The 24,590-nt window shown below is 37.8% G+C and overlaps 1 protein-coding gene across 1 annotated transcript in view; it reads left to right on the top strand.

The window, feature by feature from the left end:
* tty (tweety) overlaps positions 1-24,590 on the top strand; it is a 107,277-nt gene that overhangs the window by 81,074 nt on the left and 1,613 nt on the right. Inside the window, 12 exon segments of the mRNA XM_068775997.1 lie at positions 2,130-2,204; positions 4,394-4,549; positions 10,192-10,320; positions 14,576-14,719; positions 15,776-15,988; positions 17,216-17,344; positions 18,347-18,484; positions 19,259-19,403; positions 20,515-20,660; positions 21,561-21,658; positions 22,586-22,750; positions 23,516-23,754. Of these exon segments, the coding sequence (XP_068632098.1) occupies positions 4,415-4,549; positions 10,192-10,320; positions 14,576-14,719; positions 15,776-15,988; positions 17,216-17,344; positions 18,347-18,484; positions 19,259-19,403; positions 20,515-20,660; positions 21,561-21,658; positions 22,586-22,750; positions 23,516-23,714 (1,641 nt within the window). The 5' untranslated portion in view covers positions 2,130-2,204; positions 4,394-4,414 and the 3' untranslated portion in view covers positions 23,715-23,754.

Genomic DNA, 24,590 nt, shown 5'->3' with positions numbered 1-24,590 from the left:
TTGTTTGCCGCATACGCATTTATCAGCGGGCTGGCGGGCGGTGCACTTTATTGCACGACTACCACTGCATGTGCGGAAGTGGCTAAATATTGGTCCTTTTCTTTTCTTACTTGGGATGGACTTCCGCGAGGTAACGCCTGATTCCATTAAATGTTATTTGACAAACACCAGTGATCATATATCACTTGTGTACGTCGTGAGAACAATACCAGAAGACACCAGTTTTATGTCCAGCCGTGGACATCCCAATATTGGATTATTCATTTTTTAATTTTATGACAATGACATAGATTTGTATATTGTTCATGAGTAGTTAATTGTGTTTCGTGTGTATCATTTCTCTGGTTCGTTACACCCGGATCGAGTTTCTGAACCGTGCACTCGTTACTTTGTGGAACTTTCGACCTGGCCGTATGCTAACGGTCGATGTTCTTTTGTGAATTTATTTCAAAGCATTTTACGCTGTACGTATTAATAACAGGCTATTATATATTGTTATATATATTTCAAGCACTTTGCGTTATATTTTAGAATAGCTGTCTACTTCGCACTGTGAAAACTTATTAGCCTGTGCAATGAAACACGTGTTAGAGTGATCAATGTAATAATTTTAATGTATCAATTTTAACAAAATCAATATAAATAAAAAATTATTGACAAATAAGTAGCTAAGGGTAAAACTCGATAATGGCTTAACCAATTCAGCAATTCATATTTTATATTTCTATTATAGTACGGGAACGGTCAATGAAAAAAATAAATAAATAATGAGAGATTGCGAGAAAACATTAATAATTTTTCACATACTCAAACAGCACAGTTAGCTGTTAACCAAAAGTATGTTAGTATTAAATAGCACAAAAAGAGTATTCTGTACTATAATTATAAAGAAAATTATCAAATGGCTAAACTCTTGCAATGTATATCTTTTAGCGTTGTTTATTATTAAGAAATTAAATTAATAAATAAAATGTACACTCTTACATGTGTAAGTTCTTTGGCCCAAATTTACTGGTTTTACCTCCGTCTGTATGCATGCGCTCAAGTAATGCATGGATTTAACTTGCATGGAACAATTGTGCATTATTGTTAATATTATACTTTATATTACAATTTAACTAATAATAATTCTTTCATTAATAATAAGTGCATTTGTATTTGCAATCCACTAGCACTGGCCCTCTATACCAGTGATTCCCAAAGTGGTCTATATCGACCCCTAGGGGTGTATGACAACCCGCAAGGGGTCTACGTCAGCGAAAAAAATTTGAGGCTCCATGAAATGAAAATGGGGGTCCACGATAGTGGATCTCAACACATTCACTAGTAGTACCTATTTACTTACATCATACTATCTTATAATATCAAAACATTTACATTATTTATAAAAGTACCTATGAAGTAAAAAAATATTATATATGTTTATAAAATTGTGTAAGTTGTGGGAACTCGTAAAAACCTGAGAGTCGCAGTCTCAGAGCTTCGCTACCTTGCACTGACTTGATCAATTCGTCACTCTATAAATACGAATGTGGGACAAATACGTTTATTCGTTTCCTGAATCTTGAAAAGGAAAGTGCTAAGAAAATATTTTAAAAAATATAAACAGATAGTATATCACACAAATTATAGTGAGTCAGTGTTATTTTGTACAACTACAGTTAACTAATTAACTTCACTACAGTTAGAAATTTACAGGAAATCAATATCAGGTAAGTAGGGGGTCTACCCAACACGGAAAAACATGGCAAGGGGTCACAAAAAGTTTGGGGAACTCTGCTCTAGACTTCAGACTGCTTTAAATATCTCTTGTCATTGGTCGCTATCTTGATGAATTTCTGTGGCCTATAAAAACGTTTCATATATTTATTTTTCCATTGAATTGCAACGAACGACAGTACAACGTTTATCCTGACAGATAGTTATTATTATTACAAGTTACGGATTACTACTTAGCTTCCAATGCCCTATAAAGGAATGTTGATGCGCATTACAATGTGACGTATTGCTGTTAAATTATTCAATACTGGCCGTCGACACGTCACTCGGCGTTAGATCTAGCCGCCGTGATTCAGCTTCGACCGCGATGTTTCAATGAATAATGAATATCACACTTTTTTCCCCCGCAGATGTGTTCCCGGTAATATGACCCATTAGTCGCGCGGGTCATGGCGTCGTAGGCGCCGTCATCCTTGTTACTTGCGGTAAGTGCTTGTTTACTATCTATTTTACTTACATGCGGTTACTGTTACATCTGACACTGTTCACAGTTGAACGAAGTGATGACTTTTATGAGCATCATTACAAACCCAATGTCCTCCTGTACCCTTTGTAATTGCAATAAGATCTTTGCACTCAAATATTAATATGTTTATAATAAATGGCATGTCTTTAAAAAAATCCACGTTATGAACAACACCCAAGTCTTATGTAAAGAATAGACAGCAGACAATCATAAATTATACACTCTGTATTCTAATTTTGAATAAATACATAACTTTTTTGTTTAAATAAGAACCTTCCTCGTGTCTCAAGGAAAATATAAAAATCTTAGATATTTATCTCGAATTGTACGAGCATTTTTTGAATTCAGCGATAAGCAATACATTTACAGATTCATTTTTATTCCCAAAATAATATTTCATAGTATTTTTAAACTCAAAATATTTTTTAGCCCACGAGTTATCGTCTATAAGTGGTAGAATAAGTACAGATAAACAAGATCAGAGGCCAGGTTAATAAGTCGATATTTATTTACTGCGTAGCACCTGTCACGGTGCATTTTCTTTAAGAAAAATAATATGTTTTTGATGTTTAAACACTTTTATTGATAAAGATAATATTCAGTTATTGAACATTGGAACTTTTAATCGAACTTTTATTGATCGAAACTTATTATTTATGTATATTTTTAATATATTTTAATGTTTGACTACCATGCTACGCAAGGCTTTAATGTCGTGGAGAAGAAGCAGAAACAAACTCCACTCATGATTTGTTGAGGACTCTGTGACTACAGTTAATACGTTAAATAATAATTAAAATGTTTTTATTAATTTTATTTACCTATTACTTATTGTTCATATTAATTATAATTATAATTATCAATTGTCCATCACAAACGGAACATAGAAATGCATTATCTTCAATTTTAAATATTACCTATTTTTATGCATTTTTGAGAATATTAAACGATACTATATTATTTCCAACTTAATGGTATTGGTAAGCGATATCCGTAATTAAATTAAAATTGTTTTTGCGTGTTAAAGAAGACATGGATCTCATTGAAGAAATTGCGACGTAGAAAAGATACAAAATAATTTTCGCAAAACAATTAACAAGTATTTATGATGCGCTGATAGGGACCTCATGAATAAAGTCTCACGAAGAAAGTAACTAAAATATATTATTTATAATTATGAAATAAACAAAAATTGCTAAATCATATAAACATTAACCTTGGTGGTGTGACAATACGTTAAATTTCTTGTGTTAAATTGGTTCAAAATCGCCTTCGACATACTACCTCGTATCTTCTGTAACTATGTACCAAGTAATCAGTTTTTGGAGCAATGTTACACATTTGTATATTCTTTGGTAGCGGAATAAACAAGATCCTGTCTTCTTTCTTTTTTTTTATTACTAAAATCGCATAAAAAATCGCTGAGAAAAAGCCTGTAAAAACAGTTTTCAGTATTTATATTTCAATGTGTATTGATATATTTGTATTGATAAATTCTGTGATTGAAATATTCATATATCGAACAAAATACATCGCACAAGAAAATGACCGCACAAAAGCAGTTTTGAGTATTTACATTTCAATGTGTGTGTGTAGTTCAATAAAACTGCGACTTATTGTATGTTATCGCGTTCTATAACGTCATTAGCATCTGATTCTGGCTCGAGTGTGACATTTGCACACAATATGTGTTTACTCTATGCAGCATATGTCGCTCTGTGATACTCGGCGAGGTGGCTCCGAGCTGATCGATGGTACATTTGAATTGCATGAATAAATATTGCAAACATTATTGTAACAGATGTTTTAACAGAGTATCATATGTACTTGCAATGACGAACATAGCAAGAATAAAATTAAGCCTATTTTAATTAAATATACAGTATGATTGGTTTTAGGTGTAAAAGATTTAAAGGGTCAAAAGCTAATTATTAATAACTTTGAAATATGGAAATGAAGAGTAATCATAAGTACAAGACCAATTTAGTTCTAGAGATGTTTTTGTTTTTAAATTCCGCCGCCAACCTAAAACGGGCTTTAAAGATTAATTGTATCATATGGCTATTTATTCGTCTTGATTATTATATTTCTGGTCTCTTGATGGCATGTAAGAGTTTACAGGAGTATAAAAGGTGTAGTTGTCGTCAGGTGGTCCAGTGAAGTGTGGCGATGGGCGCGCCGGGCGTGTCGGACGAGTACTCGCCGCCGCGGCTGTCGCGGCTGCTGCACTCGCTGCCGCACATCAACGTGACGCTGCACCGCGTCAACGACACATTCGCGCCCAACTCGCCCATATACCTAGAGGTAAGTGCTCATCATTTATGTCGCCCTGGTACTTTTGTATCAATATAATTGTATTTATTGTGCCCACTACTACTAGCGTTCAAGCGAGGGCGTTCAGGAGAGGCCCGTGTCGCTCCCGACCGCCGAGTAGTCCTCGCCTCGCATAACTTACACTACACATCATTCACTACACTATATATCTACACCGGTATAGTCCCTCTTCGTGCGTACGACTTCGATGTAACTAGAGTATGATCACTCAGTGTAAATTTTTAGTCCACGGACCTCCTGTATCCGCGGACTCAATTTCGACAAAGCTATACGAATCCGCTGGCTTGGTCACTTGGAGCGAATGGGATCGGATCGGAGCGTGAAGGTAGCGTACCTGGAAAAACCGAGTGGTCGAAGACCTGTGGGTAGACCCAGGTATCGCTGGATCAATCGCGTTGAGGCAGACTTGCGCGAATTGAATGTCAACCAATGGCAGACGATGGCGCAAGATAGAGGAAAGTGGAAGTCTCTCGCTTCGGAGGCCAAGACCCACTTTGGGTCACTGAGCTAGCGGAGTAGTAGAAGTAGTATATAAAGCCTAAATCGGTTAGCAGCTAACTTCAAAGACATCAAATGCCCCCACACTAGATGGACCGACGACATTGTTATAGTCAAAGGTAGTCGCTGCACGCGGGTAACGCAAGACCGGTCATTGTGGAGATGTTTACGGGAGGCGTATATCTTGCAGTAGGCGTCCAACGGCTGAAAAGATGAAAAAGAAGATCCTAAGTAAGAAAAGGACCAATATTTAGCCACTTATGTTATCTTACACCGATTAATGCCAAACCCAGAGTCAAACTGGCACTAATCGGTGTAACATAACTCCTGAAGATGCCCCGTGGAAGGGTGAAACACGTGTTGAGTGGTTTAACGGTGGCACTTGTGTAACTCGCATCGTTTGCCGCATACGCATTTATCAGCGGGCTGGCGGGCGGTGCACTTTGTTGCACGACTACCACTGCATGTGCGTAAGTGGCTAAATATTGATCCTTTTCTTACTTACGATGAACTTCCGCAAGGTAACGCCTGATTCCATTAAATAAAAGAAGATCCTTTACCCCTTTTAAACAGAAAATTGAAGTTGAAGTACAAGTAAAATAATTAATTGTAAAATTTCCAACACCTCGTATTAATCATTCCATTCCTTTATTGTACAAAACACACAACGGAGCAAAGCCCTTTGTTCGTATTCTGGGAATGTCCACAACAAACTATGTCGTGGAGTCCCCGTCTATTGGATGATATGTTAAAAACGATAATGCTAAAATGATAAGTGTACTCTTAGATTTTATACCTTATTTTTGCAGTATTATTTTTGTGTCACTATTGTTTACTATGTAAAAAGACACACCTTCCATCAACTTGCCGATATACCTCAAGATGTATGATATCATTTTAACATGTTGTGCATATATTGTTTCGAATTATATTATTTAAAAAGCAGTATGTTCTGAAGAGCACGTGTATAGTCCACGTGGTTTTTGAACATGATTTTTGCGGGAACTTTTATTATATATGCCTATACGTAAGCAAGTGTTATGAGATATATAATAACAAACTTATGTAATATATAATGAAGGTTATGTGCACAAATGTTGGCGTTGTTTGTGAGCAACGGCACTCGCGTAGTGACGCAAACGAGAAATAACAAAACTAATTTAAGTTTGGATTGGTTCCGCCGGCTGCGGTCCAATTAAATTGAACATGAACTTTATTAAAACTGTCGCTTTCTGCTGACACTGTTTTAATAAATGACTACATGATACACTCATTGCTGCGAGTCTTATCGTTTACCGATAGCAATATTTCGTATTTTTTTGTTTCTGAACTATTTTTTGACGTGATTTACCTTTCTGATCAAGTGAGATTTGCAAATTTCGTTTCCGGTCGAGAGGGTAATGCGCGGAGGGTTGTTTCAGCCTGTAGACGCCTATTGCAAGTCATAGATCTCCCCAAAGATATCTATGGGGGTTAGAGTGGTATTAAAATACGTAGAGGACGCTGCGGTCCATCTCATGCAAACTTGTTTGAAAGCAGTGGCAATCATAAATAGTTAATACACAATTATGAAGATTTTATCCCAGTAATCGAATCCGCGACTTACGATCGCAAGGACGATCAATTTTCTACTATATATGCAGATAGTACCTAGCCTAACACCTCTTGCAAGGTAGCGCAGCGCGAAGGCTCCTTGGCCGACCGCTGATCTCTTAAATCACTTCGACGGACTCTCTATGAAGTGACGGGGCTCAAGATGCCTCACAAGGTCACCTAGGCCTGGGCTATGTTATTCGTCGTTTCTAACCAATCGTTTTTAATGACTATGTCAAAGTGATTATTCTATTAAATGTCTTATATATAAACAACAAATAGTTGCAAAGCAATATTTGTTACGGCAAAACGTCGATTTGAGTCATGTGATTAAATGCTCCTAGTAATGCTTGTAAAATTTTTACGTCACACGTTTGAGATCTCGGGACAGGTGTTGTAATATACTATGTTATTTGTATTAGGATTGATATTTCTGTTTCTAGTTGACTATTTTTATCGCAAGGTTGGAGAAATGTTATTTTTAATACTTATGTCGTCGTGCCTTAAAAGAAATACAAAAATTCTCGAATAGCTCGTGCAGTTTTGAGTTTAACGCTTAGCAACACATTTACGAATTCATTTTTATTTATAAGAATAACTTCATAGTATTTCTAAAGTAAAAAAATATTTTTGTAGCCCAAGAGCTAACGTCAATAGAGTCAGGTAATATAAATACAGATAAACAAAATCAGAATGACGTGCCACCCGACTTGGCACACGTCCCCAGGCCGCCGCGATATGGACGCTGGATTGTTTACAAATTTCGTATTCGTGTCTCGATTCGATATTATCGTCATTTAACAGGTCAGCTGTGAACTAGTTTGCATACTATCATTCGTATTTATTGCATTAAAAGTTATACAGAGTGATTGAAAATAGATGTAAATGTTATAAAGGGGTGAATGGATATATATATTTAAAATCATCGGTTTTAGAAATGATAAATAATTTAGTTATATTACGTTTTCAAAATTGAGATTACTACAGATTAAAATTAAATTTTGTTTACTATGTGTCCTTGTAGACTTTACTGAGAGAAGTTATTGAACTATCTCATGCCAATAGAAAAAATAAATTAATGTTACATATATAAGAGTGATCACGTTATTTAGAAATGGACGTTTTTAAAAATATTTTGTAAATAATTACGTAAAAAGGACATTGCTCGTAGGGAATATAAAACTGAGTTATATAGTTAATAGTTGTTAACTATCGTGTTAATCGAATCATCATCTCGGCTAATATCCAGTATCTTAGATAAAGAGCAATGGGTTACCGGTGATGACTTGCAGAACAGAAGCGCGGTCTTTCATTTCCTGTAGCAAGTTCGCATTGTCATCGAGCTATGGAGAGGGCAATACTCGGGGCTTTCTCTATGCGATCAAATCAGAAATGAGTGGCCGTAGATCATGGTTGCACAAACCTATTAAGACTAGGGGCCACTCGGGCAAAACATGAACTGATGGCGGACCGGCCGACAGAAGTATAGGTAATTAATTTTTTTTGGTTTTATTCTGGAAATGAATTCAATATTTTTCGAATGTACGAGAGTATTATTTTTGCTGTCGGCGGGCCACCAGTATTCGACCGGCGGGCCGCGGTCTGTGCATCCATGCCGTAGATGTTCTATTACTGGAATGTTTACCAGTTCAAGGATCCCTCGGAGATCTCGCCCTGGGACGCTGTACACGACTTTAATTAATGCTGTCGGGCATATATTCAATGGAACGACATAGCGCAAAGACCTCCAAGAGGGAATTTCGGAACAGCTTTCTTAATAGTGACCAAGACAGCTGAACTACGGCTCAGTTGGTTACTATTGCGCAGCAAAGAGAAATGTTGAAAGAAACTCCGGCAACTCTTCTATGATTGGAGGATTTCTTCTTTTAGTTTACTGCCGTAGCCGGTAATTGGTTTGGCGAATTTTCGCTTGTATCATTTTCGTCGCTTCGTTTAAACAGTTAAAAATCTTTCTGTCTCAAGGCAGAACGATGTGTAAATTTCCCGGGAGGGGTTGTTTTGTTTGTCACGTTTCCTAGCATAAAACTATTTATATTTTTCGAGGTAGATGGTTCCTTCAGGGACCTCAGCTCGGGATATTATTACACTGTAGTCGTATCAGGAGTACTTTATTAATTTTTATTTTTAATTATTATAATAAATTATAGGTAGATAACATAATTCATACTGTAAAATATTTTTTAATATTTAAAAATAAAAATCGTAATAAATTACGGACAATTAGATATCAGAAGTCGATGCACTTCCGGTGAAACTATTACATTGATTTATCTTATATTAGTCAGACTTCATATGTCAATGAAATATTTATACAATAATGTTTAATATTTGAAATAACAGGATCTATTGACGGCACTTAATTGAAGCTTAGGAAGTGTCGACAAAGCGAGGGCCTGCACTTGGGTTTGCAGAATAAGCACTTGATTGTACAAGAGGAACTTGTAGTACTCTTTCGCTATGATCCTGTTTTGTTTTCGTTAAAGGAATTTGAAATTGTTTGGAAAAATTTAAGCGATACAATGTGATTGTAAATAAATGCAGGAATTAAAATTTAGGCAATATATAAAGAAGATATTATTATTATATAGCATTTGCTTGGCTTGGTACAAGGTACCTTACGGTAGTATGCGAAAACGTTCCTGTTGTTTCAACAAAAAGCGTTGAAGAATTCCGTGGGGTTTTATTCGGTAGGAGTCCGGCATAACCCTTTCGTTGCTCCCGCAAAAAAGGCATAAGGTACCTATATGGCACTATGATCGACATTAAATTATGTGTAAAAAAGTCAAAAAATAAATGAAAATTTGAAAATGGGTCCAGTATTGATTATTGACATTAAAAGATAGTACGTATTTGGTTTTATGTATAAAATTTTAATTGATTGTAGTGTTTTATTTAAATACTGAGCAACTAGTTGAAATTTTTCCAAAAATAAAACTACAATAATTTCGCGTTATGGAATTACGCGTTGCACCATTAATGTCAGCTTTGCAGACTCCACTCCCAAGACATTCTTTTTATATTCGACTAACAGACTAATAACGTCTTCAGAGATCAGGACCCTCCGGTGTTCAAAGTGACAGTTATTTCTGTGCCTCCAATGCGTATAACCAATATAAGGCTTTTTGTTAAAATTTAATTGTTTAAGATACATTCTCTTTCGACTTTCACAATATCTTTTATCCATAACTTTTACGCTTTACACGATCTGTCATTCGTCGCTTGCAGATCTCCTTTCTTGCATCTCCTTCCTTTCTTCGTCAACATTACTAGATCACAGTTTTTTACATTATCACATAATTTTTTTTATCACCGACTCTTTCTATTTATTTATGATTCTTTTGTTATTTTACTATTTAACTATTTTTTTTCTTAAAGTTTACATACTTGCAACGATTTACTGAATAAAAAATTAGTAAAAATTCAACAATTTTGGTAACGATGTTAATATGTTTTTGAAACTATAATCAAATTGTAAACATTGTGTTGTGACATTTTTACAGAGTTTGGGCATCCTCGGCTCCATACCCGGTGCCTGGCTCATCCTGACGCTCACGGTCCTGCTCATATACCTGCTGACGAGATGCTGCGACAGGAAGCAGCGGCCTCCCAGAAGTATTATAGCACTCAAGGTAAACGACCTTTTGCTGTACTTTATATATTTCTGTTTCCGGATTGGATGCTAATATTATGACGATAAAGAATCGATAATATTTTTATAGCCTCTTAATATCTCACAATTAGAAAGGAAATACATAAAATTTCGAGTCGTTGCTTTACAAGGGTGGAACGTATTTTTGTGTTATTTCTACGTCTAACGATATTGTTATTGTCATGATTATCATTTCAGCTATAAGACGACTGCTGAACATAGACGATATCCCATACATTTTCTATAGCACCGGTTGGAAGCGTCTTCTAATATGAAATAAACGAAAATAATAGGTATTAATATGCTCGCTTGGCTACGGTAGCGGCTCGGGCAATAGCAGCTTGGTGCTATGAATCCTCGGCAGAGACTTGGCTACCGTAACTAACGATCTGAGACATGACGGGCCTCGTTAGAATTCTCAAGGTCACCCGGAGAGTCACCCAGAGAGTAATGGAGAGAGCTATACTCGGACTTTCAGAGAATCAGACATAAGGTAATCCGCAGAAGAGCAAAGACCACTGACGTAGCTCGAAGAATTGCACGTCTCAAGTGGCAGTGGGCATGACGTTGGGGTCGCAAGGTTCTCGAATAGCGACAATGAGCCGGTAGACGCGGCGTTAGTAGGATCCCCACTAGTTGGAGTGATGACCTTGTAAAGGACACTTAAAGTAGCTGGTTGCGGGCAGTGCAGGACCGGTCCTCGTGGTAATCCTTGGAGCAGGCTCATGCCTCGCAGTGGGCGTACATTGGCTGAAAAGAAGAATATGCTCAACAGATCTCTGGCTTTAATTTATTTATTATTATAACAATAAATCAATAAACAATTTAATTGCATCCATACGTATAATAGTTTGTTGGTGCCGAGAGCAATATTGGAGTTACACTCAGTTCGCCTATTTAAAACTGTGAATACAATCAAATCATTTCTCACGGCTCGACGAATGATGTAATAGACACGTGTTGGAACTAGTGAGACTATGATTTTTGGATTTAGTTGGACTCTTTAAAAATATTTTACGACAATGTTGAATAGATCTTACATTCCTGTATTAATTTTTAGTTGAAGTACGGATTCCAAACTAAACCTAGTGGAACTTCAGTAATCGTTTAGTCCTGCAAGGCCGTCTTAATCATAAAGGCTGTACACTTCACAATTCCCTCTGATCTCATATATATCTCTATAGGCATATACCTTCTCTAAAAATCGCCACGATAAACTGTCTTGCGCTGTCCGAATCAAGCAACTTTCCGCAACCTTTGTCAAGTAGTCATATCTGAAAACGGACCCTCATTTATCTCGTACGGCAGGACATAGGGTCGGTTTATTATATGTCAGGCTCACACGGCACTTAAATGTCCATAACAGTCAAAGTTTGAGTCTTTTTACACGTTTTTGTTTTTTTGAACTTCTTAAATTTATCACAGGATTATTTAGAGAATCGAAGTGTATTGTAATAACGTACTCAGTTGCCCATAAAAGAGGAAGCTACCTAGAGAAAGGTATACCAAACTTATCAGTGTTTTTAGTGCTAATCGAACATTGATATTTTTCTTATATTTTCGTAGTCATTTATCGACTAGACACGTCATAATATTTTGTTTACAAAACTTTTATCTAGGAGAGACTGTCCTTGTATATCGCGTGAATGATGGTGCCTCTAGTGACGAACATTTGCAGCGCGGCGCCGATGTATCGCTACATATTTTGTTTTTAATATGTGGTACAGGCCGTGTCAGTGACCCTGCTATTGCACGTCGGTGACCTTTTGTTTTGTATGACGCATTAGACTGCTCTGATAAAAAAAAAACGTAATTTGTTATACGAATGATTGGAAATAGGTAATAAAAACTTTAAAGAGGCGAATGTTTAGCTCAAATGATCTGTACATTCACTCTTTTGCATCTATTTCAAATCACCTGCATATAGTCGTCACTCTGAAAATTGTTACATTTATTTATTTTTCTATTGTAATGCGACATGCCAGTAACTTCTAGCTGTAAAAAATCTGCAGAGACATATAGTAAATATAATTAATTTTAATATCTACTATTCCGAATTTTTACACGCTTTTTATAGCGATATTGTCATTATCATTTCCGAAACAATTGATTTTTACATAGGGTGTGCCATACATTTATTGACAGCAAATGAGGTGTAACATACATTTACTCCTTTAACGCTTTTATATCTATTTTCAATCACCTTATATTGGAGTTTAAGTGGCTACTGATGTTTAGAAGACACAGGTTAGGCCTTCTAGTTTTTTTCTCTCGTTCCCCCATCTTAATCTATGATAGGAGATTGGCTTATTATATATTTTTTTCAGTATTTTGTTCTTCGTTCATGCTTCCCAAAATCTCGCATTCTCTCTTTTTTCTTTCCTTCATAATTTCTTTTACTTTACCACATCGCCACATTTCTCACAATATTATTTTTTCATTAACAATTTTTTATTTTATTTTTGTTATTACATTTGTCTCAGTTGTTAAAACTTCTTTTTTTAATACTATTTCATAGCTTTGTATCACTGTTACCCGATATTAGGTTTTGTTCGTAGTGATGATTAACTGACCTTTTTTATGATCTTGCAGTATTGTAAGAATAGGTGGTGGCTTCCTGTTTCACCTATCAGGGAGGCGCTGCTGCCAATATCTATACCTGTTCGATAGTATTGAATAAGGGACAGCAGATGACGTGCGCTACGGTCTGGTCCACCGCTGGGTCACATATGCACAATAGAAGGATCAACACTAGGTAGACCGACGACGTAATTAACGTTGCGGGAAGTCGCAGGAAGTCGCGGGAAGTCGCAGGAAGTCGCAGGATGCAGGCAGTGCAATACTGATCATGGTAGCGATCTTTGTTGGAGACCTATGCCTTGCAGTGGGCGCTTATAATAATAATGGTCTTGGTAGAGTTTTTTTTAGTGTTTTTATGTTCGAACGTTTCATGTTTCTCCTATTCGATCATCAAAAGGAGGTAAGGTCGAATCGTTCACGAGTGTACAGCGCCACTTGACCCTTCACAATTGTCCCAAATACATTAATCAGTGTTACTATGTGTTATAGATTGCCTCCTCTCCCTGCATAAATCACTTCAAACGATTTACTGCAACTGACCTACATCGATTGCACGGGCGTTTGTTACAATGTATAACACGGTAACTGCGCGATACACGGATTCATTAAAAACCATGTACTCGGTTTTCCAAGTAGAGTATTATTGATGTGTCTCCGGTGTAACTAGGACGTCTAGGTACAATCGTTGCCCTTGTTTTCACTCGCATGCTGACATACAGGTCGATTGGTTATAGATATAAAATTGATCACTCTGAAATATAACATACTTATTAAAGTAAAAAAAATAATTATATTATTTTTTATGGAACGTCTACACAGACAGATTGTAACCAATAATTAATTTTATTATGTGATATTTAGAAATTTGATAACGCACTTTCTTACAGTATTATCATTACGTTATTTATTAATTATGAAACCACATGATTTTTTGTATGGTAACATTTATTAAAGAAATTTTTACAGAAATTTTTCTTTTTTTTTCTTACATTCGTTCTCTTTGATAGTTCTCCTACAAGGTTTTCGTAGCCTTGTCTATTTCTTTCACTTTCACTTTTAATCCAATAATAGCAAGTGATTGGGTTAAAAATTACTAAAAATGTATGAAGTTACAGCTCAATCCTCCATGGATCCACATTAGTCGGAACGTCTCGTACAGTGGACCTGAGAAGGGCCTGTGAACTTTGTTATTTCAAAGTTGCTGGTAAAACTGTAATTATAACCGATAAAACAGGACGCTAATTGTTCTAACGAAAGTCTGCGACCCAAGTGTCAGTCATGGCTTACTGAAATGTGTTATGTCACTCTGGCCCTCATTGGAAAGATCATAATTGTTCAATAACCCATGGAGAGGGTTGTGATCTGATTACTCTACGAGATCAAAAGGAAGTAACTGAAATAGTTTAGCGGACATATAAGTTCTGTGTAGCAGTGGGCATGTCACATTTTTCGCAGAATTGACAGCAGCTGACGCCTTAAGGTTTTAGAGTGGAGGCCACGGACTGGCTTCGTAGGAGGATCTTCCACAGGGGGGACTGATGACCTTGTTAAAGTTAATGGATGAGGGACCGCTATGTCCAGAAATCTACTGCTAATTCAATTGAAAAAGTTATTTACACGATATGCAAAATTAAAAGTTTCGAGTTTGTTTTCAGATAACTTTGATGATCCTGTCGGTGCTGTGCTGCGGCGCCATCGGCGTCGGTTTGTTCGGCAACGACGACCTCCACAACGCGATGCTGCAGAGCATCCAAGCCGGAAACCAGCTCGCCGGCCTCGTCAACACTGTTAAAAATCAGGTATGAGATAATAGTGGCTAGTTGCCCATTATCATCAACAATATGCTATCGTATTTGCAAAAGACTTTCAATAGTAGACAGCGGACTAGCGGCTGTGACTGTAGAGATAAACACCTTGAAAAAATAAGATAAATTCCAGAACAATGTTCCCAACGCGGGGCCCACGCCTCCCGGGGGAGGGCAATTTGATTGTTTAGGAGGGGGAGAGGTAAATCCTTTCGCCTTAATATATAAAATATGTATGTTATATAGGGGAGCGTAAGAATTTGTGAAAAAGGTTGTAAAATACTGTTCTATAACTAAATGTACGAGGTACATAGAATAAAATAATTCACGGCCCGTTACCTATTTCTAAGATTTTCGATCTTAAAACAAAATCAAGTACTAGGAATTAATCTTAAGAAATAAATTATTTATGTGTACTAAAGTTATTATATAATGATTATTTTATGGTAAGGATATAAGTTGAATAAGTTATAAAGCTAATCAGTCTAAATAAATAAAAAATCAAGTACATATTTAATGGAATCAGATGTTATTTTGCGGAAGTCCATCCTAAGTAAGAAAAGGACCAAAATTTAGCCACTTCCGCACATACAGTGGTAGCCGTGCAACAAAGTGCACCGCCCGCCAGCCCGCTGATAAATGCGCATGCGGTAAACCTTGTGTTCTCGACAATAGGCTAACGAGTCCTAAGTTATTTTAGCCCAGCCAGTAACCAGTTAACTTCAACAAATTACTGGTCGTAAGGAAAGTAGGCAAAGGGCCACATGGATGATCACATATTCGCTGGTTTGATCGATTCAAATTAGTAACTGAACTTACTACTGCCCCGAGAAAAACGTAGTATACCAAAGTATGGAAAGAGTTGGTAATCGATTCCGTCAAGGCTTTTCAAAGCGAACACAACCTTAAGAAATAAAGGGACTGCTGAGAAGATTAAAAAAACAATTTTGAATAAATCGTTTTAAATTTATAGAAAGCATTTGGCTATTAGTTGGAACCATAACTTTTTTTTGGAAACCTTTACATAAACATCTCTCTTTCCACTTTCAGTCGAGTATCCTAGAAGAAGCGATGGGTTCCCGTGCCAGGGCACCATTGGCGCGCCTGGCGGACGCGCTGGACGCGCCCATCGCCAACCAGACCGCGCTGGGCACACTGCTGCGCGCGCTCTCGGCCCTGCGCAACAACGCTAGCGCCGCGGCCTCCGCCGCCGACAACCTGCGCCGCCCGCTCGCTGCCCTTAACCTTGACGCGGTTATGAAGGTACGACATTAAACATGACATGAGAAATGTTGCTACGACATTACGCCGCTACGATAAAATGACGCTAAGATATTACAATGCGCTGCTACGATATTACAATGCGCTGCTACGATATAACAATGCGCACCTACGATATTACAATGTGCTGCTACGATATTACAATGCGCTGCTACGATATTACAATGCGCTGCTACGATATAACAATGCGCTGCTACGATATTACAATGCGCACCTACGATATTACAATGTGCTGCTACGATATTACAATGCGCTGCTACGATATTACAATGCGCTGCTACGATATTACAATGCGCTGCTACGATATAACAATGCGCTGCTACGATATAACAATGCGCACCTACGATATTACAATGCGCACCTACGATATTACAATGTGCTGCTACGATATTACAATGCGCTGCTACGATATTACAATGCGCTGCTACGATATAACAATGCGCTGCTACGATATAACAATGCGCACCTACGATATAACAATGCGCACCTACGATATTACAATGCGCTGCTACGATATTACAATGCGCTGCTACGATATAACAATGCGCACCTACGATATTACAATGCGCTGCTACGATATTACAATGCGCTGCTACGATATTACAATGCGCTGCTACGATATTACAATGCGCTGCTACGATATTACAATGCGCTGCTACGATATTACAATGCGCTGCTACGATATTACAATGCGCTGCTACGATATTACAATGCGCTGCTACGATATTACAATGCGCTGCTACGATATTACAATGCGCTGCTACGATATTACAATGCGCTGCTACGATATTACAATGCGCTGCTACGATATTACAATGCACTGCTACGATGGTACGGTAATGTGGTAATGTGCTTCGATAACAACACGCTACGACATTGCGCTATCATGTCGCTAAACTTATACGTCGCTACGACATTGCGCCATAACTCCAATACGTCTATGTACGCTTATACGTCTCTACAACAATGTGAAGTTATAAAGATATTACACTATGATGTTATGACCTTACAACAATTTTATGCTATAACTATTAGATGTCCTAATATTATGATGCTAAGAAACTTTATCGATACGACTAAATGAAACTAGGACATGATCCTATGACAAGACTTGATGCTACGACAATTTGACGGTGATGATAAATTCTATTGTAAAAGCAAGGGTCATTAATGTATAATGTTAATTAAGGTTGTTTTGTATGCGTACAGCGTGCGTGGGTGTGGGAGGCGGCGCGCTGGGCGGGCGGCATGGCGGGTTGGTGCTGCGGCGGTGCCGTGTGCGTGGCACTCCTGGCCGCGGCTGCACGTCGATCTCGACGCGCGCTTCTCTTGCTATGCGTGAGTATATACCACCATATTTATCTCCATCACCATTCTCATCTCTTTCTTACCTGTTTCACGGTTTTTTTTCTTGATACCGACCTTTGATCGCCAATATTCAACATTTTTCTAAATTAAGAAAGTAAATTTTACATAGTATACTCTCTTTAGTTTATGAATATTTGTGGATAAATTGTGATATTATTATATTAATAATTTAAAATAAATAAATTACGGGTTTTATAGATCTTTTAAATTCGGTCTTCATCCCCACAATCGTGTAAAAATTATATTGGCTTTTTGAGTTTTCTGAATAGCGAGAAGTCGCACGGATTAAAATCATGCGAATACTGTAGTTGCAGAATGAGTTGAGTTTTTGCCGCCTTTAGTTTTCAAAAAAATTGAGCGATTTTGGCACCAATAGAGACTTGACGCGTTTAAGACATTAAATATTCTTCAAAATTTTTTTGGTCGAGCCAAATGATATTAAGACCTTTGAAATGGAGACGCTTTACAAATGATATAGACAGTCCTAACAACCTAGAAAAAATGACCTGCCTTACTAACAGCCGTGAGTTTTAAATGACAATTTCACCATACTTTTGGACCATACTATGTTCATGAAGGTTCGAGATCTATTGGCGGAAGAATCGTCATAACTAACTTATAGCATATGTGTGTAATTTATCTATTCATTTAAGTATATGTTTATAGGTAATTATTTATAGTAAGTATAGTATTTATCATGTATATATAACATGTAATATATGTTCATATAATTAATTAACTTATCTACACTTGTGTGCAAGTAAATCGTCTCCGATTGTGCATTCAGGGCCGCCGCATTTGAAAACGCAAATATACTTTTGATACAAAGTTATTTTTTCTTTAAGCCTAAAAACTTCATTTATATATCTGCCTGGTAGAGAATGCTTATAAAGCATTAAGTCCGTCATTACATCAATTGTTATAAGGTTAAATATATAAATAAAAACTACTGTGTATTTGTTGTTTTTGTAGGTATGTGCGTTGGGGGCGCTAGTAGCGTGCTGGGCAGCGGGCGCGGTGCTGACTGCAGGCGCTGTGGCTGCAGCCGACGCCTGCCAGGAGCCAGCTCGTGCCATCGCCCACTACGCGCCCCATCGTCTGCCTGTCGATGTCAGTTACATTCTATTTTTAAAATCCAGTTTTATTCTAGACTATTCCAGACCAACTATTTACTATGAAGAAGTATTCAGGTTGTATGCCTTTATATATAAATACAGACACACACACACGTATGTATTGTAACGTATGTAGATTGGCAGCTGGAAACATCATAATGTACTGTATAGGATGCTGGATAAAAGACGCTTTTAGAGTACTCAAACTGTTTATTTAATATTTACAAATATTCGCAGAAGTCCATTCTTATTGATGGTTGAACCTCGCTTCCAAAATGTTCTGTTCGTATCGCTTCATATCATGTTTCAATTGTATCTAACCGTCCGCGCCAGACGCTGAGATTTTCTATTCAATCAAGTTCTAGAAAGATTGTACTCTTTTTTGACTGGATCAATCAGCAAATGGTATACATCGAAATTTCTCGAACGTCGAGGTTGCTATTCCATGCCATTGACAATCGAAATGCCACTACTGTCGTCCGTAACACTGTGTATGTATATATTTATATATAAAAATACCACATTATGTAACAAAAAATAATTATACAAGTTTTATCTAGCAAAGGTCAATATTTTTGGACTTTGGATATCTTGGGATGTCGAGATAAAGCGCCTCGAGATTCGCGTTAAGATCAATGGACATACTGCAGTTTTTTTATGGGATTCTAAGGGAGAATCTAGACCTATGTTGGTACGGACAGGCGGAATATTAAAAGGTTTTAATATTCTCAATGAAAATATAAATCAAAGTCAATTATATCTATTCCAGATGGTGTACTATTATCTGTCGTGCAAGGTGTCTCGTGAGAACGTGCTCACGGCTGAGCTTAGGAACGCCCAGAGAGCGGTAGTCGCGGTGAGACAGGCGCTGGCCGTACTGTCCCGTGGCGCGCCGCAAATGTTCACTGACCCAGGTAAAGTTCTGTAAACATTGATTTGGCTCAAAGGACCAACTTTATGTCATAGGGAACATATGATTTGATAGTAATTTATTTTATAAGAATGCTCAAGGTCATCTAGAAAACCATGTTCGGAGCTTCGTCGCAAGAACCAAAGTCACCGATATAGCTCTAAAAATTCCCCCTTTGAAATAGAAATGAGTGGGGTACATCGCTCGTGCAAATAACGGCCGTTAAGAGGTTAGACCCCTCACTACGTGAACCGAAGACATAGTTGAGGTCGCTGCAGGCGCTGCAGGAAGTCACTGCAGACGAACAGTGCAAGACTCATCATGGCGATCGTTGGAGAAAGGCCTATGCCTTACAGTGGGCGTCTATTGGCTGACATAAAGTGACAAACAAAGTAGTTGTATTTAAAAATAAGTGTAAAAGGTTAAAAGGGTGAATTTATAGTTCAATATCTGTCAACTAATATTCGGTGCGCCGTATCAAAAAATGAATTGTTTCAGAAACAATAAATAACGTAAGAAAGTGCGTTGCTAAAATTCCGATGACAACATGTTAAAATAAATTAATATTTACTAGCTGTCCTTGCAGATTTTGTACTGCCAGAAGTTATTAGCAAGTAATTTTGTATTTACAAATGTTTTAAAATTTATGCGAGAATGGACTAATTCCATCTTAGGGAAAAATTACTTACAGAGAGAATATCATATTGCGTCAAGCCATGGAGTGGGCTATGCGTGGGAACGAAAGTAATCGACATGGCCAAGTGGATTAGCAAGTTAAAGTGGCAGTGGGCAGACAACATGCACAGAATGTATGCCCGCTGGGGCTTTAAGATTCTAGGGTAAAGATCACGGACCGGCAATCGCAGCGATGGGCAAACAACCTGGTTGCTGTTCAACATGCCACTAGCGCCCTCAACTCGCAAAACTATACAAAACAACATTTTTTGGCAAATTAAACCCAGAAAATTTGCCAATGTGACTTTGTTAGGGTCGTTGGAAGACGCTAGATGTAGGCAGTTTCCAAACGGTCCTATTGGAAGTCTCTGGAGGAGGTATATGTCCAGCAGTAAATGTAATACAACAAGGATTTAAAATGATAATGAAATTTTTGGCAGGACTGCAGCCAGCACTGGGTGCTCTGGGCGCGGGCACGGGCGAGGCGGAGCGCGCGCTGGTGTCGCTAAGTGGAGCCTTGGAGTGCCGCACTGCGCGTGCCTACTTTGTTGCCGCGGCGCGCGCTGCCTGTGATGGCGGACTGCAAGTGCGTACTCTTTTTTATTCATATTTTATCTTCGTAATATTCTTGTCTATATACCTGTCTTCTGATATTTATATTTAAAAAATCCGAAATTTTGTTTTGGGTTTATATGCTTAAAACAAAGAAACGTGACACGGTTCCTGAAGTACAGGTCATTATTTAGACTCGAAAATTCTTTATTTGACATATGATGATATTTATTTTGTTGACTTTAAGTTGAGTCTATTAGTTCGGATGAAAAGCCTTAGATATAAAAAGAACAATTGAGAGAAACTCAACGGGGCTGTGTATTTTACATATATATTTTTATAAATAATTTAAAATAAACATTAAAATATCTTGGAGGTGAACACGGGAAAGTGTGCTACCTTGGAAATCCCGTCTTCTATGAAGTCATTTACAATGTGCTAACCCTTAGTAAACGAACTTTCTTTCACAATTTTTTTATTTCAGAGCCGTTGACTAGCAGAAAGGCAAACATAATTTGGTTCTTTTTACAGATGACACATTTTTAGAAGCATGAGATATGAAAACTTGTACATGCCATGAGAAGAATGCTAGAAAGTCCCAATTTGAAAGGAACCATAATCAGATTGTTCCGTTATAATGGCATTTTACAACTTCAAGCTATTATTATTCGGATCCGTTAGTAGCATAGTGTAGGGCTCAAAATATATACATTATGTTGATTGTTCGAAAGTGCTTGTAACAGCCTATACGTATAAAAAATATTTTGATTTTGATTTCAAACACACATTGATCTCACAAGTGCCCACAAGAAACTCAGACGGAGCTTTTTGTGGTCAATTTTGCAACATACGTAATGTTTTATTGTAATATAAAATTCTTCACTTTATCATAGTATATATGTTTATATTATCCAGTTGCGAATTTTTATTCCAGGCCTTGTCATTGCAACTGCTGGCAGCGATCGCAGCTGGGTTCCTTTTCACGGCCATTGTGCTGGTGGACTCCCACGCGTGGATCTACATAAATACCAAGTTTGTGTTTCATAATTTAAACGTATTAATGAAATTAATCAAAAGATAATTTTGATAACTTTAATTTATATAAGCCGGTAGCTGTTGTAATAAGGAGTACCCTAGACTACATTTATTTTAGAAAAATTCTTAAACGAAACTTTTATGAACAATTTTTTTTAGTTATTTTCCACGCGAACAAAGTCGTGGGCACAACTTGTAAGAAATAATCTTTGATCATCGATGGTATACATAAAAATATCGTATGGTCCGCAACGAATGGCTTGAATTGTCCTACGGAATATAATTTTGAGCCGTGAGCGAATTATTGCTCAATGTAATATTGAATTTTGAATTGCTTTGATTGGACACGTTGCTCAATATAAAAATTGGAATTAGACTTATACCATCCACCAACTGAAATAAAGAATAGGTAAAATGTAATAGAGGAAAGAAATATAAAAGATTTGAAGAGCTCTTTGCTAACAGACATACATATCACAAATATTAAAGTAACGATAGGATAACTTTATCTCTGCAAAGTCTGATAAGAAAGCCTACTTACTCTTTACACGCAACCTTTGTGCTTCCAGAAGTTATTGGCATCACTCCATACCGGGTGATGGGAAATGTATGTAAAATCTCTAAAGCCAACAAATTAGCTATAAATTCGTTCCTTTATGGATACTACACATATAAGCAGTGAAACTGTATATCCGAAAAAGTCCTAGAAAGATTCTCGAGTCGCTATAACAAGTCGGTAAAACCGGTATGGATAGGCGCTAGGTGGAATTAGGCGGCACTAGGTGGACAGATGACAATGACAAAGGTCGCTTATGTGAAGATCTTTGGGAGAGCCCTATGTCTTGAAGTGGCCGACGGTCGATCAATACGATGATGATGATATATAAATGATCGATGATTCTAATAATAGCATTTGCTTGACAGACGTAGCGGCAGTGGTGAGGAACAGGCTCCATTCCTGTCCAGTGGTAGCAGCGCTGCTACGCGATCTCTGCCACGCCCCGCGCCCTACCCCAACGGCAAACCGCCTTCTTACAGCGCCGCCGTGCAGCTTATGGACCTCGCCGATAGGGAGCGCCCAAGGTAAAGCATCAACCTTTATGTTACCTCTATCATGACGTAGAAAACTTGTAAGTGGTATTGTACATGGTTATACAAGGCCATCGTGATTAGTGCGAATTTTGGTTTATAACAAACATAATAAAACAATTGGCGGTGGCGATTGTGTGATTCGCATTGTTTGCCGCATACGCATTTATCAGTGGGCTGGCGGGCGGTGCACTTTGTTGCACGACTACCACTGCATGTGCGGAAGTGGCTAAATATTGGTCCTTTTCTTACATAATAAAACAAATATTAATCTTGCTATTGTATAGTTATATACATAGAGAGTTTATACCGCTTCCAACTAGTGCTATTGGAAATCTATGGAGGAGGCACAAAGGCATCCTGATATGATGAAACTTAATAGTACATAAGTCTTTTGGTCCTGGGGTACATCGATTTCTTTATAACATAATAGTGGTCATCACAGTAGTCACTCAATCACGTGTGCACGTATGTATGTGCGTGTGTGTGTCCACTATTATGTCTTTAAAAGCCTAAACTTGAAACCTTTTTCATAATTGTTACTTATTGATAGGTTAGAATAAACATAATAATGAAAAAGATAAGAAAATGTCCTCTGTTTGTTTGTTTTTTTCCGTAACAACCCCTAGGTATAAACTGATAGGCCTCCAAACAGCCATTTTTGTCGTATTGTGGCTATAACGGTCTACTGTGAGCTTAGGTTTCAATTGTATTGAATATTACTATATCATAATTGATTCTCAACAGTGCGGAGGGCACGTGCGCGCGGCGATCGCGCATCTCGGGCAGCGCGACGCTGGGGCGCGCGAGCGGCGGCATGGGCGCGCTGGGCGCGTTGGGCGGCGGGCTGGGCGCGCTGGGCGCCGCGGGCGGGTCGCACACGCTGGGCCGCGCGCCGCACAACGGCAAGTACGCGACGCTCAGCAAGCAGTGCAAGACGCTCGAGAGCAGTGACTTCTACTGAGAACGGCCTGGCGGCGGCGCGACCTCCGAGCCCGGCGCCGGTCAGTCCAACATTCATTCACATTATTCAACATTTTATTCATAGCTACAATGCGATTAAAATAAGAATAGGACGGGCTCTCGGCTAACTTCACTCATATAAGTACGGTCAGCATTAAATATATAAAATAAAAAAATAATAATAATTGTTTTTGTTGATTGTTTAATTTGTTCTACAATGAGCAAAAGAGGTAGTGTTTTACATCGGCGAGCTCGAGAGATTATCAGCAATGTTGATAAGTACTTCGAGGAAGAGAAAAAACGTACCATTATGTTGTTGGACCAGTTAAAACAAGCAAGAATTGTACCAGGGCCAGATGGCAATATTCATATATCGCGTAATGTATTTGGAAGTTTCATTAAGCATTTGGAAACTGCTTCGAAGGTAACCGAGCGAGTGACTAGCCACTGGTATTATTTTTCAACATTGCTTTTTTTGCACACTATACCAAGTTCCCGTTGTGACGTCACAACATGGCGCTAGGCCGGTCCTATCCTTATTTTAATCGCATTGTATATGTCCCAAACTGGTCCAAGTAGACCCTTTGAAGTCCACACGAGGACTCTTCAAGGGTCTACTTTGCCAGGGGCCATATAATATTTTCAAATTTCAATATTAAAAAAGAAGTTATTGTAAAAGTTTTGAGGCAGCGAATGTATAGCTCATTTGCAATTATTGTATGATATAGTTGTCTGTCTCCAAAAGTAAATTGTTTCAGTAATAATAAATAACGTGATGATAATATGCTAAGAAAAAATGTTTGTAAAATTCGGATTACTACATTTTAAAATTAATTATTATTTACTGTGTCTCTGTAGACGTTGTACTGCCAGAAAT

The sequence above is a fragment of the Battus philenor genome, unplaced genomic scaffold (assembly GCF_028537555.1).
Source record: "Battus philenor isolate CCGP_79_NKW_IND1 unplaced genomic scaffold, ilBatPhil1.0.hap1 SCAF_9, whole genome shotgun sequence".
Taxonomy (NCBI): Eukaryota; Metazoa; Arthropoda; class Insecta; order Lepidoptera; family Papilionidae; genus Battus; species Battus philenor.
Note: the sequence above shows the minus strand (reverse complement) of the source record. Positions and strands in the feature narration are given on the sequence as shown.